Source organism: Polypterus senegalus, chromosome 17, assembly GCF_016835505.1.
Source record: "Polypterus senegalus isolate Bchr_013 chromosome 17, ASM1683550v1, whole genome shotgun sequence".
Classification (NCBI taxonomy): Eukaryota; Metazoa; Chordata; class Cladistia; order Polypteriformes; family Polypteridae; genus Polypterus; species Polypterus senegalus.
In genome coordinates this window covers 27879453-27900220 of record NC_053170.1, presented here as the reverse complement: position 1 = coordinate 27900220, position 20768 = coordinate 27879453, and the positions used below count along the sequence as shown (strand labels likewise).

General features: G+C 37.6%; 1 protein-coding gene across 1 annotated transcript in view; it reads right to left on the bottom strand.

The window, feature by feature from the left end:
* Positions 1 to 20768, bottom strand: part of snrnp40 (small nuclear ribonucleoprotein 40 (U5)) — a 49303-nt gene that overhangs the window by 16185 nt on the left and 12350 nt on the right. The window contains exons 3-7 of the mRNA XM_039739189.1: positions 8953 to 9046; positions 8204 to 8369; positions 6902 to 7024; positions 4023 to 4143; positions 3211 to 3293 (exon numbers count right to left, since the gene is read on the bottom strand). Coding sequence (XP_039595123.1) covers positions 3211 to 3293; positions 4023 to 4143; positions 6902 to 7024; positions 8204 to 8369; positions 8953 to 9046 — 587 coding nt within the window. The remainder of the gene's footprint in view (positions 1 to 3210; positions 3294 to 4022; positions 4144 to 6901; positions 7025 to 8203; positions 8370 to 8952; positions 9047 to 20768) is intronic.

Sequence of the window (20768 nt, the reverse complement as noted above, 5' to 3'; positions counted from 1 at the left end):
TGGGTTACATATTTTAAATATCAAACACCAACAGCATGTTTATAAATAATAAACCAATTTAAAATGTCAGTTTCAATAATGTATGAATTGTACTGCTGGTTTAAAAATGTCCAGTTTTACTAGGGTTAATTTATTGTAATATGAAAAACGGGGCAGATTAGTCATTACATTCTGTATACAGTAGTTTGTTCCCTTTCCAAAAAAAACCACAACACACATCACCTAAGAACATAGTTTAGTGTGCTGAATTCACTTAGAGCAGATTTCAGTAATTCTAACAAATACTTAGTATGCATATGTAAAGAGAATAATTTTGCTCATTTTTATGCTTGACTGATTACCTGCTCTGCATACACTTTACTTTTTTCTGAATAAAATGTGATCTTAGTCTTTAGGTCTGTTAGATTATCTCTTTATCATAAATATTAATTTGTGTACACACAAAGTGGACTGTATTACTCTAGATAATGTAGGATGTGCTCAGAATATAAATGTGCTTTACTGATATATGTGAGTAACCAGCATGATTAGTCTAACAGACCTTTTCATATTGTAAAATATAACTGTGTCATACATAGTTTACCCATTTACTGATTTTATTTGCCTTTGCAAATGTCAGGAAATACTAGTATTGGTAGTATTGTCAATTTACTACTGGCGTTGCTGTTTCATTATGTTTACTGTCGTATAGTTTGTAATTTATTAGTAGTACATAATGGTGGTAATTATGTTCAAGTGCACCCAGCCTGTATTTAGACAAGTTTACTATCGAGTACAAAAAAAATCTTCCTTGCATGTCTCCTCAAAACAGAAGACAATAATTCCAACAAAAGAGGCGCACACAAAAAAATGTAACATATTGTGAAGGCTATTACACAAAAAATATACTAAACTGATTTAGTTATTTGATCATTATAATGATCTATGGTAAATTCATTTTTTTAATTATTAAAAAACTGAAAATGAGAACGCCATGGTGATGTTATGATTAGTGTTGCTGCCTCACAGCCCATGGAACACAAGTTAGAATTCTTGCCTACCCTTCCCATTGTGGAATTTACATGTTGGATGTGTACGCCATTTTTCTGTAGCTCCTCTAATACAGTCATATGAAAAAGAACCCCTATCAGCCTGCATAATAATTTACTCTACTTTCAACAACAACAAAAAAAAAAAGATAACAGTGGTATGTCTTTCATTTCCTAGAAACATCTGAGTACTGGGGGTGTTTTCTGAACAAAGATTTTTAGTGAAGCAGTATTTAGTTGTATGAAATGAAATCAAACGTGAAAAACTGGTTGTGCAAAAATTTGGGTACCCTTGTAATTTTGCTGATTTGAATACATGTAACTGCTCAATACTGATTACTTGCAACACCAAATTGGTTGGATTATCTCGTTAAGTCTTGAACTTCATAGGCAGGTGTGTCCAATCACGAGAAAAGGTATTTAAGGTGGTCAATTGCAAGTTGTGCTTTCCTTTGACTCTCCTCTGAAGAGTGACAGACAGCATGGGATCCTCAAAGCAACTCTCAAAAGATCTGAAAACAAAGATTGTTCAGTGTCCTGGTTTAGGGGAAGGCTACAATAAGCTATCTCAGAGGTTTAAACTGTCAGTTTCAACTGTAAGGAATGTAATCAGGAAACGGAAGGCCAAAGGCACAGTTGCTGTTAAACCCAGCAGGTCTAGCAGGCCAATAAAAATACAGGAGCGGCAGATGTGCCGGATTGTGAGAATAGTTACAGATCACCAACAGATTACCTCCAAAGACTTGCAAGATCTTGCTGCAGATGATGTATCTGTAAATCGTTCTACAATTCAGAGCAACTTGCACAAAGAACATTTGTATGGCAGGGTGATGAGAAAGAAGTCCTTTCTGTACTCATGCCACAAAAAGAGTTGCTTGTTGTATGCAAATGCTCATTTAGACAAGCCAGATTCATTTTGGAACAAAGTGCTTTGGACAGATGAGACAAAAAATGAGTTATTTGGTCATAACAAAAAGTGCTTTGCATGGCGGAAGAAGAACACCGCATTCCAAGAAAAACACCTGCTAACTACTGTCAAATTTGGTGGAGGTTCCATCATGCTGTGGGGCTGTGTGGCTGGTTCAGGGACTGGGGCCCTTGTTAAAGTTGAGGGTCGGATGAATTCAACCCAATATCAACAAATTCTTCAGGATAATGTTCAAGCATCTGTCACAAAAGTTGAAATTACGCAGGAGTTGGATATTCCAACAAGAGAATGGCCGAAAACACAGCTCAAGATCTACAAAGGCATTCATGCAGAGGGAGAAATACAATGTTCTAGAATGGCCGTCACAGTCCCCTGACTTGAATATAATCGAAAATCTATGGGATGATTTGAAGCAGGCTGTCCATGCTCGGCAGCCATTAAATTTAACTGGAAAGATTTTATTGGAAGAATGGTCAAAAATACCTCCATCCAGAATCCAGACACTGAGCAAAGGCTATAGGAGGCATCTAGAGGCTGTTATATTTGCAAAAGGAGGCTCAACTAAGTATTGATGTAATATCTCTGTTGGAGTGCCCAAATTTATGTACCTGTCTAATTTTGTTATGATGCATACTGCATATTTTCTGTTAATCCAATAAACAATGTCACTGCTGAAATACTACCGTTTCCATAAGGCAGGTCATATATTAAAAGGAAATTGCTACTTTGAAAGCTCAGCCAATGATAAATAAAAATCCAAAGAATTAAGAGGGGTTCTCACACTTTTTCATATGACTGTAACTACTCCAGCATTCTCTCATATCCCAACAAGAATGGGTTGGACAAGACTGATGAAGTAGAGATGGAGTCCTTAGACAACACTCTAATTTACCAAGCAAACTGCATTTCATTCCTCAACAATCATGAGCTTTAATAATAACCAAGTGGTCCAAATTAGGTTTCCCACTTGCAGTTATGTTTGACAATCTATGAGAACCTCTGAATAAAGCTACTGTTTCAGTAAATTTAAAGGATCAACTTGAGAAAGTATGGGCAACTAAGTGAGGATTCCCCATTTTGTATCCCATGCCAGTTTTTTGTGAAAGTAATTTTTTTTTAATTTTAGTTAAATATAGAAATTACATATCAGTACTAAATCTTATTCAAGTCATGGTAGGCTTATCAGGCAAAGCCCATACAACAGTACTACATAATACACACAATATTATAATTGAACTGTGATGCAAGAGATACCTTTTCAAAATTATGAACACTTCCTTGGAATATTTTCACACATCTTTCTTTGGGAGCAAAAGGGCGAACATCCCATATCCGAACTGCAAAAAGAAATACAATATAAAAATTAAAATATTCTACAAGCTGCAACTGGCCAATATATCAATTTCTAATACTTTTTGATTTACAAACTCTAAAGGTTGTAAATAATGTTAGCAGTGAAAATAGGATGACAAAAATCAGAAAGGGTTAATTTATATAAAATTTATATGATCTACATATACAAGTTAAACTAGTACTTTTTATTGTAATGGTAGCAAAAAACATTTCCAATGACTAGGACATAAGGAACACTGCAAGTGAATATATGAGTTGCCCTAAAATAAAGCTGCTACAGACTATAGACAACCACACAATGAAAACAGCAAGCTACAAAAAAGAAAACAACATTACAGGTGAAACATCCCAAACAAAGCCAATTATGATGTAGTATAATTACATAATTTCACTGAAAAGATATAACTGAACCAATTTGTACAGAAATAAAGCCACTTTCAAGTATCTTGTAAATAAGCATTTATTTTAGAATGGGACTTCTAAGCTGAACATTATCTTGGCATTACAAAGCAGGAAAGTAATTAAAGGAACATGTTATGTAAAAAGATTCCAAAAGAATAACATTCTTTATAATGAAAAAACCCAGTATTGTCTGAATGAACCCTCTTAATAGGAGATACAGTACCTAAGTCAATTAATCATCTTGCTTTGGCAAATTCACAGATTTGTTCTTGGCCATTTGTAAAAGATATTTCATATTTCAGTGCATGTACCTGTGTTGTCCATTGAATTTGATAGCAGGTATGAACCTTCGGAGCTCAAACTAAGACCAGTCAGAGAATCAGCATGACCCCTCATGGTATAGATCAACTTGTTCTGACGCAAGTCCCAAACCTATATAAAAAAAGAAATTTCTAAGAATGAAGTACATTTTTATCAGGTTAATGTACTGAAACCTGCGTTTTTGTCCATTTCAGAAATAAATCTCAGATTTTTCTGAAGTATTTTGAAAAAGTTCAAATTTATGCATTTTCAGAATAGCAACTTGAATTCTATAATGCTTTTTATTACGTTGCTGTTAAAATCATCCAGCTTTTATTATCAGTATACATAATTTAATATTTTATATTGCTGTCTTTCACACAGGCTTGGCAAGAATTTGCAAGGTCTCTTAGCTATTAGGTGGTTCCTATTTGCAAAGGAAAGACGTATTCCATGGTGGTCTCACAGGACAGTAAGAAGCCTTTAGGCTTGGCAAAACGGCACCCCTTACTAAGTGGGAACAGAAGGAATGTCTTGTTACTTTAACTGAAAGGGCTGTGTTATGGCAGAGGTTGAACTAGTCCTAGATTTGGTAGTAACAGTGGGCAATACACCAGTTTATCTGCATAACGGATGAAATTTTTCTTTCAATATGGACTTTAAGAAAACAATTTTACTGGTATGTTAGAAAAACATACAAATACATTTAAATATAAAATATATCTGTGAAAGAAAATGGGATATGTGATTTTGTGTTAGTGTACTGGTGTCTGAAGATAATGCATTAATACTAGGAGGCTTTGCTCCCTGCTCACTTTACTCACCAACTACCTCCCCAAGGTACACGCCGTTGTGAAGAGGAGGCTGAACGCACTCCAAGGAGACGCGGTTGCTCCTCTGAAACCCCTCTTAAATGGTGATACAATGGGAAACAAGTACAGTTTTTTTTTTTTTTATACCTACTCTTTGCTCAGTCAGCTGCTGGCTTGCTGCTGCTGCCGTGCCACGTGATCTGCATCTCATGTGGTTCTTCAAATGTTTAAAAGCCTATACAGCAGCTGTCCTTTTGTCTTACTGCCTCGTCTCTCTTCTCCCCAAGACATCCTCAAAAACAATTCGATCTCTTTTCGCTGTTCTGTTATTTCATAGAGTAATATTTTCCGTTTGTTTGCGAAAATGCGATCTTTGCTATTATTTTTTTTGAGACTTTCAAATTTTCCTACTTCCATTATCTCTAACCTGCTCTGCATGTGTATCCGCCAACATTTTTGAACTCTTCACGACATTACACTTTTCTGGCCCCGGGCGCGGTTAAATCTCTTGGCACAAAGTCTAGTCTCGCGGGATGTGAAAGTGTCTTTCAGAGAAGGTCATGGCTCGTCTCTCTGAACAGGTTTGATCTTGTCAAAAGTTTTTTTTTTTTATATAATAGAGAGATGACGAAGATAACACAGTTCTGGCAAGTAGGCAGGCCATACCACCAAATACAAAAGAGTTCAAGGTAAGTATATCCAAAGAGTAGCTTGGGTTTGATTATTTTATCATTTGGCCTTCATAATCTCCCCTTCTGTGTCACCCCTCCATGTATTTAAAGTAACACATATACCAGAGTTGACACCCTAGGGTTATTGAAGGTACTGTTAGTAATATTTCTATATGCAGTCATACAAGATTTGCACTGAACAGTCTGAATTCATCAGGTTATGGACCCAGATCTGTTGAAAGTATGGCACAGAGATACTATCTCATGTTGACAGTAATGTATCCCTGAAACTAGCAGAAGGTGGATGTATTTTCTGATATAATCCCTCAGAAACCCAATTAGATTGAGATATGGTGGGAGGGAAGTTATTTTGTTAACCGTGATTCAATATCTGGTTCTTCAACACATTTTAGGACTTTCTTTCCCTAATAGAATGCAGCATTATTCTGCACCCAAAAAATTCTTTCACAGATATTTATAGTATTTTTCCTAAAATGGGTGAAACTTATTTGGGCCATTGCATTACTCCACTTATAACAATGTATTATACGTTGTCCATTCCTTTTTAGTACTGCAGTTATACACAGTTGTTAGGGGGATGACTGTAACATTTCTATTCAATAGAAAGCTTCATATTGGCTTCTGTTAGTACATTTTTTTAATGTTATGTATCTGATCAAAAAGTCATGGGAAGCCGAATGTTTTGTTTTTTTTATTTTTATTTTTTATTTTCTGGATACACTAGTGTCAATGTCATGGGTGACAACCCATTCGGAGACCAAGCTATCCTACTACCTTTGCCATACCACAATTAAAGCTTACATCTGTAGTCTCTCTCACAAACAATCCATAGGTACTTAACTCAGAACTTTAACAGCACTGTCTGCCAATACATCCCTAATTGAATAATTTACATGGTAAGGATTGGGGTACCAAGTAAAATACAGATTTAGTGTGTATGTACACAATATGTACACTATCAAATGTTTTAGAACACCTCAGTTATTTTTCAAATTTAATCAGTTGAAATGCAATAAACGACCAAAATGGGGAAAAAGTAAGCAGTGAACTGCCAGATGTTTAAATTTTCAAAGTTCAGGTTAGCAAAAACTGAAAAAAGAAAATATCAGAATATTACAAATGGGCCTTCTTCAGGTAACTACTAATATGTTACAACATAAAAAAAACAACAAACAACATGTTTTACAGCAGTTAAAGTAAACTTGAGCCTTGCAAGTTGAAGCAAAAAATTTGCACAGAAGTCCTAATTTATGTTGATTACTTAAAAACCCTCTGTAGTAGGGTACAATAGTACTTCAGAGGGTGTAGTAAAACAGTCTATTCCACCTGCGCTTTAAGACAGAGGGTTTATAAGTATTCAAAAAACTTTTTTAAATTTCAACTTACTTTAATATCATTATCAATGCCTCCTGAGATTATCTGGTCACTTGTGTCATTAAATGTTACTGACAAAACCTGATAAGTGTTTTGAAAAGTGTGAACAGCTGCCTTTTTTCTGATGTCCCAAAGCTGAAAAAAAAAAAAGGAAAATTGAGAAGATACACTAAAGCAACATATACTTAACTTTCCAAGGCTGCAGATTTCCTAATTTCAATTCAAAGGTATTTTTACTTGACCTATTTGATCATTTTATTAAAGAAAATTTGGGAATATAGAACACTTCATACAGCATTACTCATATTAAAATTAAAAATCAGTAAACAAATGCATACCCAACATGGTCATTATTTTTTAGTTCAAAGTGGAAAGAATTGTAGCAACAGTGTACACATTACTTGCTACATGTTAAAACGCACAGGTACATTTACAACGACTGTATATACTATAAAAGACATACTCTGTTCATTTCTGAGGCTCTGCCATATATTGCCCATCTAACTACACAGAATTATGTCTTGTAATTTAGTTCAACTTAATATTTCAGATTTTTTCTTTTAAACTTCAAAAACAGAAAGAAAAATCCAATTATGGAATTGTACATAACCAGATAACCAAATTATGTTCTCTCCTGTCCAGCGGACAACATTCTAAAAGTTGTAGTATTCATGCAAATGCAACTTTATAAATTTGTCATTCTGCCATGTCACATTTTGGAAAGAAGGAAAAAAAGCTTTCTCCTGACCACTTGATACTCTAAAAATAAAACCCCCTCAATGGACGGTTGTAACATTTACTATACTGCCAGAGGTTGGTAGATCCCTGGATGTAGTCTTTAGTTTCTTCACGATTTTCATGATCATCTGATAATGTGATGTTTGGATGAATTTTCTGGGACACCAACTCCTCTGAAGGCTGTAAACTGTCTTTAACTGTCTTCAGGGCCATTTATACTATATATGAATTAGAAATCAAATTGTTTGTAAATTGTCTTATAATTCTTCTCAGACTGATGAGCAGCAGCAACAACTGCTTCTCCAAGTTTTCAGGAAATTTCTTTTGTGTTTGGAATGAGAACATCACAAATTGTTGCAGACTGAACGGCCAAATATTATGTTTTTATATGGAGGTAGTTATTGTCAACTAAAGAAGTGCACTTTATTAGCACCACATGTTTTTTTTTTTTTTCAAATATAAATTGTTGTCACTTAAGGTAATCCAAAGAGCCCGACACATTACAAGTATAAATTCTTGAATTTAAAAACCCTTCACAAATAAAGTGTAGGAATAAATAAATAGAAACCAACTTACTTTAACAGTACCATCATCGCTGCCAGTGCAGACCACCTGGGGCCCTCGCCTGGCTGGATAGCAGGAGTTTACAAATGACGTGTGGCCCTTTAACCTTTTGACTCTCTCTCCTGTCTCACTGTCCCACACAGCCACTGTCTTGTCAGTGGATGCTGAAAACAGCAAACTGCATAGAAACACACATATATAAAACTTCAGAACACATTTGAAAAGCACATGCTTCGTAAAAACACAAGTGAAACCAAGACGAGACATCCACTGAGGCATACCAAAAACAGTTAGCAGAGAACCTCAAAAATCTATATCCAAGCACTACATATATCCTTTACACTTTTTAAGTTGGATATCATTTTGTTTTTCTTTCAACAACTAATACTACTGGAATTATTAATTTAGACAAAATTCAATCAAATCTCATCTCTCCATTATAAGGTTAACAAGACAGAAAGGCCATGACGGGACAGAAACAGCAGCAGACAGGATGTCAGTCCATCATAAGGGATATATTTGTCCAAGACCAGTTTATAGTCACCAGTAATTCTAACCAATATCTTTGATATGTAAAAGAAAAACAATAAATGACTGTTGCAAAACTTATTCAAGACAGCCAGAGAGAATGAGATGAAATTTTAGCATTGGTCACATGAGCTTTGATGCAGCACTGGTGAGCCTAGTTTCATTGTGCTATCCAGATTTACTTTACAATTACATATTTACAAACACAATAAAATTATAGATGATTACTTTACCTTCCATCAGTGTTATAATGAAGCTCCATGATAGCACCACTGTGACCTTTAAGTGTAGCATAATTATCACAATCTCCATAAACATTCCATAACACTGGGAGTGAAAAAGAAAAAAAATAAAGACATAATAATTATTATTAGAACGTGCAAAGCAAGCCCAATGAAAATCTGTAAAGTTAATAGATTTTTATTTTTATTGGAACAATTCTGAATTTGGTCCAGAAGGCTACTCTGTCGCACCAGGCACTGTAAAAACTACAAGACTTCAACACTGATGGCATCATTCACTGAGTGGGCAAGAGACAACTGCTGCTTAAAAAGGATGAATCTCATCTTTAACCACAACAGTTCTTTAAAAGGAATGCATTTTTTAAGTTGCCATAAACTAAACCATAAATGTCAGGAAGCTGTATTTTGTGGTTTGTTCAATAAGCATCAATCCCTTCGTCTGAAGGAAGCCAGAGCAGCATGTTCAGAAAAACAAACCAACAGTTCTTCCTTACATATATTCAAACTCCTCCAGGTGGACATTCAGCAATTTTCAAACAACATAAAGCTGTAATTACTTCTGTATGTTCTTTGGTAAGCATTTACTTTGAACTCTACTGAGTGCATGTAATTAAACTGCTTTCCACAGAGCAGTGGGATATAATGTCTAAGCAAAGTCTCAGCAAGTGAATACATTTAAACTGACCGCTTTACCCTATGACCTTGCTCTTTCAGTAATAAATGAGTCATGGCCATTAATCGTGAAGCATAACAAAGAGAAATGAAGAATTTTAATATAGAAACAGCACTTCACCGGAGTAAATCAGCACTGAACACATCTCCTGCAACCTTGGAAATGACAGCTATGCAAAGGAAAGGAGATGCCGGAAAGGATGATTTGTGTAATTGAAATTCAGATCTATCTTGCTAATCACAATTTATCATGTTGTCAAAAAATGTAAGAATAAGAATCCCTAAACTCTGCAACAGGGATTCCCAAACCTCTTTAAGCCATGGGTCACCACAATGTTTTACCAGCAGGTCAGGACCCCCACTAATATAAACTAAATGTTGTAAACTGGAGCAGAAACTTTGATACTAATATCACACAGCATTATTATTGATAATAGCAGAACTTCAAAGCAAAGCAAATGCTTAACACTAGAATCCCTGAAGCCTACGAAAAAACTCGTAATCCCAGGTCAAGTTAATTTCCTTTGCACAAGCAGCTGCTATCCCATCACTCACACTGACGGAGCCGAGTCCATCGCAAAATACTGAGAGCTCTAGTCTCTTTATCTGGCAGTGAGGTGCATGGAGTTGTATAGGGTAAATAATGTATCATTATTTGGAATACATACATTTCATGTGTGTTCCGTGTCTACAATGATCTGTGTAAGTGTAGGATGGAAGGAAATGTGAGGCAAGAAATGTTGAACACGTACCTAAAGCAGAAACTTTTCTATGTTATACTAATAATGACATGAAGTGTATGATTTGTGAAAACTTTAGTCCAAATATCAAATATACACATGCAAGAAAAAAAAAATCATTCGATTTACATGTTGTTGTCAATGAATTAAAAACCCAAGTTCAAATTTCAATTGACAGCAAGATACATATTCTTCAATGGTGCAGGGGCAAGAACTGCTCTCTTATAAACCAAAGATTCCAGGTTCAAGGCCGGGTGCTCCATGTTTTGAGTAGTGAGCTGCTATTATCTTATATACAGTGGGATGCAAAAGTTTGGGCAACCTTGTTAATAGTCATTATTTTCCTGTATATATCGTTGGTTGTTACGATAAAAAATGTCAGTTAAATATATAGGAGACACACACAGTGATATTTGAGAAGTGCAATGAAGTTTATTGGATTTACAGAAAGAGTGCAATAATTGTTCAAACAAAATCAGGCAGGTGCATAAATTTGGGCACCATTGTCATTTTATTGATTCCAAAACTTTTAGAACTAATTATTGGAACTCAAATTGGCTTGGTAAACTCAGTGACCCCTGACCTACATACACAGGTGAATCCTATAATGAGAAAGAGTACTTAAGGGGGTCAATTGTAAGTTTTGCGGCACGGTGGCGCAGTGGTAGCGCTGCTGCCTCGCAGTTAGGAGACCTGGGTTCGCTTCCCGGGTCCTCCCTGCGTGGAGTTTGCATGTTCTCCCGTGTCTGCGTGGGTTTCCTCCGGGCGCTCCAGTTTCCTCCCACAATCCAAAGACATGCAGGTTAGGTGGATTGGCGATTCTAAATTGGCCCTAGTGTGTGCTTGGTGTTTGTGTGTGTCCTGTGGTGGGTTGGCACCCTGCCCAGGATTGGTTCCTGCCTTGTGCCCTGTGTTGGCTGGGATTGGCTCCAGCAGACCCCCGTGACCCTGTATTAGGATTCAGCGGGTTAGAAAATGGATGGATGGAATTGTAAGTTTCCCTCCTCCTTTAAATCTCTGAAGAGTAGCAACATGGGGGTCACAAAACAACTCTCAAGTGACCTGAAGACAAAGATTGTTCACCATCATGGTTTAGCGGAAGGATACAGAAAGCTGTCCCAGAGATTAAAGCTGTCTGTTTCCACAGTTAGGAACATATTGAGGAAATGGAAGACCACAGGCTCAGTTCAAGTTAAGGCTCGAAGTGGCAGACCAAGAAAGATTTCGGATAGACAGATGCGACGAATGGCGAGAACAGTCAGAGTCAACCCACAGACCAGCACCAAAGACCTACAACATCATCTTGCAGCAGATGGAGTCACTGTGCATCGCTCAACCATTCGACTTTACACAAGGAGATGCTGTATGCGAGAGTGATGCAGAGGAAGCCTTTTCTCCGCCCACAGCACAAACAGAGCCGCTTGAGGTATGCTCAAGCACATTTGGACAAGCCAGCTTAATTTTGGAATAAGGTGCTGTGGACTGATGAAACTAAAATTGAGTTATTTGGGCATAACAAGGGGCGTTATGCATGGAGGAAAAAGAACACAGCATTCCAAGAAAAACACCTGCAACCTACAGTAAAATATGGTGGTGGTTCCATCATGCTGTGGGGCTGTGGGTGCAGGGACTGGGAATCTTGTCAAAGTTGAGGGACGCATGGATTCCACTCAGTGTCAGCAGATTCTGGAGACCAATGTCCAGGAATCAGTGACAAAGCTGAAGCTGCACTGGGGCTGGATCTTTCAACAAGACAACGACCCGAAACACTGCTCAAAATCCACTAAGGCATTTATGCAGAGGAACAAGTACAATGTTCTAGAATGGCCATCTCAGTCCCCAGACCTGAATATAATTGAAAATCTGTGGTGTGAGTTAAAGAGAGCTGTCCATGCTCGGAAGCCATCAAACCTGAATGAACTAGAGATGTTTTGTAAAGAGGAATTGTTCAAAATACCTTCAACCACAATCCAGACTCTCATTGGAACCTACAGGAAGCGTTTAGAGGCTAAGCGTAAAGGCGGATCTACTAAATATTGATTTCATTTCTTTTTTGTGGTGCCCAAATTTATGCACCTGCCTGATTTTGTTTGAACAATTATTGCACACTTTCTGTAAATCCAATAAACTTCATTTCACTTCTCAAATATCACTGTGTGTGTCTCCTATATGATATATTTAACTGACATTTTTTATCGTAACAACCAACGATATATACAGGAAAATAATGACTATTAACAAGGTTGCCCAAACTTTTGCATCCCACCGTATAAACGTCTATATGTGGAAGTGAAGTGACAGGTGGAGGAGTAAGGGCTCCACCCCCGAAGATACACAAGCGAGGCCAGCACATCGGCAAAGCGAAACCTCCGATGAAAGAATCACTTGCTTAGCGACTAATACAGAAGCGATTTCAGGACATAAGGCAAAACAATATCCCTTTTACGTTTCCCACTGCTAATACATAAAGGAGACAAGCACATCAGCAAAATGAAACCTCCTAGAAGAGAGATGCCCAGAGTAGTTCCTTTCAATTACCTGACATCTCTGCATTTCAATTTTTTTTCTGATGATTTCAATAGTTTCTAGGACCACACAGCTAATTGTTACTATAATATAATAAAAACATACATTTGATTTCAGTCTGTAACATCTGGTGTAAATTTTGGCTACATGTAAAAAAGTTAGCACTTGGTTTTTTTATTATTCAGTTTTATTCTGTCAGTGACATTCGCATGGTACAACGAACTTGCCTCTTCCTCTCTGATTTGATGGCATTTATCTCCATTATTTTCACAACAGCAGCGACAACTGTGTGCTTGATGACTACTCAGAACTATTTGTTGTACCGGCAATTAAACATATCCAGTCCCATGACCGCTATCAGAGTACCATGTGGCATTTGTGCTTTGTCAACAAAGACACCCGTGCAGAACTGTTTATTCTCCACCTCCTCTTTGCTTGTAAACTGCCGTTTAGCTCCCGCTATTAGCATGTACAGCCCCCTCCTCTCCCTACTCCTTGCAACTGTATTAAGCTGCTACACCCCCGCTATTACCATGTACAGCCCGCTCTCAAAACCCCACCTCTCTATAGTCTTTGCTTGTGAACTCTGCTCTGCCTCGACATCCGCTATTAGCTGTAGCAGTATTTGCCCAACCACCTGCTCGTCCCTTGCCATCTCTGCAGATCTGCGGCTGTCATCTCACAATGTCATGCGAGAGGACAGTCGAGCACTGAACTAAATTAGCCGGGGCGGAGCGCCCAGCTAAAGGACACTAGGGAGAACACTGCGTTATAATTAACTTACCTATTGCAATGTGCAGGCGATGTCCGAAGCATGAAAGTCTGGTCCAGTTGTTGAGTGTGATGCCTTTCACAACGTTGGCCCCATTGTCGGTCGTTACACACACTTGTTTTCCTCTTGAAGATTCCACAAGCTGAGGAACTCTTTTAAGCTTTTGGCTATATTTTCCCGTGTATGGTCCTCGGGGGAAAAAACTTGTTTCAAGGCACTTGTTTTGTAGCTTCCAGTCTTTGTCCACGTAGTGTATTGTGAGGCTCATATAGGGGTCTGATGTCCATGGTGGACGCAAAAAATTCCACCAAAGATAATGCATTTGACACCTCAGTACGGACATCGTCATATAAAGCAGGCAAGGCGAGTAGGCGACTTTAGAGAAGTATTTCTTGGTGGGCAGCTTGTAGAGTGGATCGAACTTTTTAAGCATCTTTGTGAAACCTACTCTTTCCACGCTCTGAATGGGCATCATATCCCTGGCTAAACAATGCATCACTGCATTAGTTAGTTCCCCCCAGCGTTTGCTACTTTTGTCACAAGGCGTGCAGCTATTTAAAGCTACGCCGATTGTATGTTGAGTCAGCTTCTTTGGTCTCACCACCACGCTAGTTGAAGCGGATGCCTCTTCACGTGCTTTAACAGCTTTGTTGTACTCCAACAAGTGCTTCTGCTTCAAATGATGAAATAGGTTTGTGGTGTTTCCTCCCTTCGCCACGAAGGCCTGCTTGCATGTTCAACAAAAAAATGTGCTTTGTTGGGTATCTGTCAGGTGAAAACCAAACCAGTTCCACACCACTGAAGTTGCACCATTTTTACAAACCAATTCTGGTTCATCTGTTTCATTCAACGATCCGCTTTCCCCCTTCTCATTCTCCGTCGCCGCCATGCTCTTTCTGCCATGTGCGTATGAAAACAAAGGCACTGCGCATGCGCGTTTTACCCATATTCTATTGCGATATTTCATTTTCTTATCATTGCCTAACATTGTACCGGTATTACCGTGAAAGGTATAATATGGCCCAGCCCTAATAGTCACTTTAGTATGTGAGCAACTCTCCACGCTAGTGTTTAGATCTGGCCATGCTGACAGTGTATGTGCCAGAAAAGAAGAAGCCTTTGATTTCAGTCTGTAAAAGTCTGTCTATAAGCCAGCGAAAGTGCTATGAAGAAGCTGGGTTATAAAGCAGCAGTTCTTACCTCTGCACCATCGAAGACTATTTATCAACTTCCTGTCAATTGACATTTGAGCTTATGTTTTAAACTCATTGACAGCATTAAGAAAATCGAACGATTTGTTTTCTTTGGTTATATTCTTGAATAAAAGTGCACGCGTTTATTTGATATTTGGACTAAAGTCTTAACACATTATACACTTCATGTCATTATTAGTATAACATGGAAAAAGTTTCTGTTTTAACTATGTGTTCAGTGGTTCCGGTCATCCTACACTTTCACTGATCATTGTAGACACGGAACACACATGAAATGTATGTATTCCAAATAACAATATATTATTTACCCTATACAACTCCAGGAACCTCACTCTCAGATAAAGAGACCTGAGCTCTGAGAATTTTGTGACGGATTCAGCTCTGTTTGTGGGGGGGTTTGATGGGATAGCAGGCTGCTTGCGCTGATCGACACACTTGCAAAACAAAAGATGCTAGAGGAGAGTTGTGAAGGAATTTTTTCATAGGCTTCAGGGATTCTAGTGCTAACTATAGCAAACTGTTGGCACATGTGTAATCACAGGTCATGTGATATCTCTAGGCCTTGAGTTCTCAAACTTTTTCTTGTTATTCCAACTCAATGAAATGGAAATTTTTTGAAGTACCAACATTTTTTCAGTCTTAAATTAACTTTGGAACTCTTACCAGGCACAACTAAAGGAGACAGACCCTTAATCACCCAGCCCCAGCATTTAGGGCTTATAAACAAAAGATTCATATGCGAGTCTTTTAAATTTTTCTTATGTATACAAAATGCTTTTTAATGAATGTTTTGGATCCAAGAATAGCAGTGTGGTTTGAAATTGAATAAAAATTAGAAAGCCTAAAACTTCTACACTTTTAATTTACAAAAATAATAACACAAGTCTGATACGATTTAAGGTGAACAAAAGAGGAAAACACTGGATTTGATACATTTTGTTTTTGTTTAAGAATGTCATATTCACCACGACTGCTGTGACTGGCAGCCACTGTTGAGCACAAAGTTAATTATTTCAATTATAACATGCTTATTTCATTAGCTATTTCCACACTAATTTTCATAGTCTTTCTTCTTCTTGGTGTATTTTAAAAGCATTCATATGATAAACTGAATGTCAATTTTCACTTAAAAAAATTTAGTCCTGGCAGATTTGGGAGTGGATAGGTGTTGCAAACCTATCAAGAGTAAAGGCAGTGCATTAAAGAAAAAGTCACGTGCAGCCAATTCTTCGATTAGGTATTTTGAATGTGAAGCAGATGTCACTGAAAGATCTATAGATACTTTGTACTAATCTCTAATAAGATGTACATTCAATTAGCTGAAAAATATTCCATCAGCTACGACAAGAATATACATCAAATTCCAGAATTAAACTGATTGGAATGCAAGTACTGTTGTACGTTAGCTCTGCAGAAAATACACTGATAGATTAATTTTACATGCTAAACTGCCAATGTTCATATGTTCATGATTTTTTCATGCAGGCCATGAAAATGACTTTACAAATTGATTAGTTTCTGGGAATATCCTATATGTCTGATAACAATTTCTGACTGCATTCACATTTATTTTTATTGATGAGGTAAGATCAATCTGAAGGAAGTAACTGACTTTTTTTTTAAAACCAGGACAACTATCTATTTTCCAGTGGCCATGAAGTAAAAAGGTATGAAAAATACAGTTGACTTGTTCAATTGGATATGAACCCTGTACCTTTTAGGATAAGTCTGCAATGAGTAAGCACTGTATAGCAATCATTGATGTAATTCACTTCCTTATGAATCATTCACTTACTTTAACCAGTATTTTAACTGAAATGGTCATTAATTTATTATGTCCTTTATTATAGGATAAATGCTCCCAATTTATTAGTGCAAAATGATTACAGGCCAAATTTCAACAAAACGAAATACATTCATTCATGAGGACTATCAGTCTTTAGTCAATACCTAATCTATTTGATTTTTAAACATATAAAACAATACCCAAGATACATTTTAAGAGTGGTCTCCTGTAATATTAAATTTATTTGAATTAATTCTAAAAATCTTTAAGTCAATGTTCCTCTTTGATGTCAAAGGCTCTGTGTTTTAATTCATCTTGTTTACAAAATTTGTTAAAAATAAATAAATAAACAGCTACTGTATACATATGGATCGTTATCCAAATTATGTCGCTTGATTTCATTTTTTTCAGTTTATTTTTATTTCCTTAGTTCACAATAGCCTTGACAAAGATGTTATCTACAAAGTGAGTCTTCCTTTTGATTACACATCTAACAGATGGCACGCTTTGACATTTTGTTTAGTTTATCTATACTAATAAAAGGCAAAGCCCTCACTCACTCACTCACTCACTCATCACTAATTCTCCAACTTCCCGTGTGGGTGGAAGGCTGAAATTTGGCAGGTTCATTCCTTACAGCTTCCTTACAAAAGTTGGGCAGGTTTTATATCGAAATTCTACGCGTAATGGTCATAACTGGAAGCAGTTTTTCTCCATTTACTGTAATGGAGATGAGCTTCAACGCCGTGAGGGGCGGAGTTTCGTGTAACATCATCACGCCTCCCACGTAATCACGCAGTACATAGAAAACCAGGAAGACCTCAAAAAAGCGCTCAAGAAAACATGCATTATATAATTGAGAAGGCAGCTAAACAATAAGAAGCGGCGAGTGACATATACAACCATATTCATGAGTTCTGCTACTTCGGAAACAAAGCACGATGTAAACCTACACTTTAAATTAAGTTCATAGACAGGCTGCGCTGGCGTTTGTAATTTAGTGCCTGCCCATATAAGGCCGTCCGTCAGCGCAATCCAATAGCAAACTGCCACGGGTAAATATTCACGGGTGAAGGACTGTGCTTATGGAGAGGAAGATGAGATGGTCAGGGTGGTGCTTGACACAAACTCAGCGAAACTGCGAGAGAAAGTTTTAAGTGCCAGGACTAAGGTAACATTAAATACAGCCATGGACATAGCACGAGATGGCACCAGCACAGCTGGGAACCTTCGATGCATGTACACCGAGTGGCTCACGTGAACTGACGAGTGCACAGATAAAAGCAACAGTTCCAAAGAGCTGAACAAAACCGAATTACACAATTGAAAAGGCAGCAAAAAATATGAAGCGTTTGATACATACAAGCATATTCATAAATCCAGCTACTGCGGAAACAAAGCACACGGTGGAAAAAGTCAATGTCCCGCTAAAGGAAGACAGTGTAAAAAAAACCCGTGCATGCAGTGTGTCAGGTCTCAGATAAAGAAGAAGACGAGCTGTTTATTGATGCAGTAAGAAATGAATCGATGAATGAAACCTGTCATCTTTACAACGATTGACAAACACGGAATGTAACTTGAACACAACACATCCTACAAATACGAACCTGATTGAAAGAAATAATGATAATCAAATCCTTGATGACAGCAACACTCAGTAACACTCACAAAACAAATACTGTATATTGACAGTCATGTTACGTTATTTTTAAAATGTTCCCTTTTCTTTTTCTACCTTTTTTAACACACTACTTCTCCGCTGCGATATATATACAGTAATCCCTCCTCGATCGCGGGGTTGCGTTCCAGACCCCCGATAGGTGAAAATCCGCGAAGTAGAAACCATATGTTTGTGTGGTTATTTTTATATATTTTAAGCCCTTATAAACTCTCCCACCCTGTTAACATTATTAGAGCCCTCTAGACATGAAATAACACCCTTTAGTCAAACGTTTTAACTGTGCTCCATGACAAGACAGAGATGACAGTTCTTTCTCACAATTAAAAGAAAGCAAACATATCTTATCTTCAAAGGAGCACAGTGAAGAGCAGATAATGTCAGAGATAGCGCTCGCTAAGAAAAGCAAACAATCAAAAAATCAATACCTGCTTTTAAGTATACAGAAGCACCGCGATAAAGCGGCATTTTGTAGAGGAGCGTCCTATCTTCTAGGCAAACAGCCACTGTGTAAACAGTGCCCTCTGCTCACACCCCCTCCTTCAGGCAGAGAGAATGAGAGACAGAGGGAAGCAAACAAAACAAGCGCCACGCGGGAAGTATATCGTATAGCATTGAGGAGTTTTAGTTAATATGTAATACATGCTCTGATTGGGTAGCTTCTAAGCCATCCGCCAATAGCGTCCCTTGTATGAAGTCAACTGGGCAATCAAACTGAGGAAGCATGTAACCTAAATTAAAAGACCCATTGTCCGCAGAAAGCGGCGAATCAGCGTAAAAATCCGTGATATATATTTAGATGTGCTTACATTTAAAATCCGCGAAAGAGTGAAACCGCGAAAGTCAAAGCGCGATATAGCGAGGGATTACTGTATATGTATATATATATATCCCGCTCTACATACTCGAATAATGGATACTTTATTCGCCATCAATGATTGTTTTGGTAAAGCCATACTCAGTGTATTCATTAGATGAACGGTAAAAAGTAAGAGCGAGGGGAGGATGACTCATTGAGGCATGCAGGCTGTAGTCTGGCCAACTCTATCTGAATTGCGCTGATCACATTTGAAAAATATATTTTTTCAAGTTCTATTTAGTCCATATGTGTCAAACTCAAGGGCAGGGCCACATCCGCCCGGCGTAATTATATCCGCCCGCGAGATCATTTTATATACTGTATTATTGTTATTAAAGCCCGGGTATATGAAGCGCTGGTAGCACAATAAACTACAGATCCCATAATGCAGCGCTTCAGCTGCCTTGCCGAACACTTACCGCTTACTAGAGTTATTGCGCACTGAGTTTGCACGGCGCTTTGGTGACTTTGAAGAACAAAAAAAGTCCGTCTACATGCGACTCGAACCTTGCGCATGTTTGGTAGCACATATCTGTCTGAGAAGCTCTTCTCAGTGATAAAGACTAACAAAACAGCACACAGGAGTCGCCTCACTGATGAGCACCTGCAATCCATCCTGAGAATCTCCACAACACAGAACCTCACACCAAACAGAAACGAACTTGTGGCCAAAAAAAGATGCCAGGCGTCCAGCTCTAAAATGACATATGACCAAAGACAACTGAATGATTTGATTTGTTATTGCACGTAAGAGCGGAGTCAACCGTTTTAACAAACAGCGTATTGCACTGATACTGAAATAGCTGTGTGTGTATATATGTATGTATATGTATATATATGTTTATATATGTATGTATATATATATATATATATGTATTTGTGTGTATATATGTGTGTGTATGTATGTATATATGTGTGTGTATATATGTAGATATATATGTATGTATATATGTGTATATGTATAGATATGTATATGTATATATGTTTATGTGTGTGTGTGTAAATATATATATATATATATATATATATATATATATATGACAACAACACTCATCACTCACAACAGTGACAAAACAATTACATTGACAATCAGGTTACGTTATTTTCAAAATGTTTCCTTTTCTTTTCATTGCTTCTTTAACATACTACTTCTCCGCTGCGAAGCGCGGGTATTTTGCTAGTCTATACTAATAAAAGGCAAAGCCCTCACTGAATGACTGACTGACTGACTCACTAATTCTCCAACTTCCCGTGTAGGTAGAAGGCTGAAATTTGGCAGGCTCATTCCTTACAGCTTACTTACAAAAGTTGGGCAGGTTTCATTTCGAAATTCTACACGTAATGGTCATAACGGTCGATAATGGTTAAAAACGTCCACCATGTTGAACTTTCTTATTTATGGCCCCATCTTCACGAAATTTGGTAGGCGGCTTCCCTGCACTAACTGAAACTGATGTACGTACTTATTTTGGTGGTATGGCGCCACTGTCGGCCGCCATATTGAACTTTCCAACGTCACTAATTCTCCAACTTCCCGTGTAGGTAGAAGGCTGAAATTTG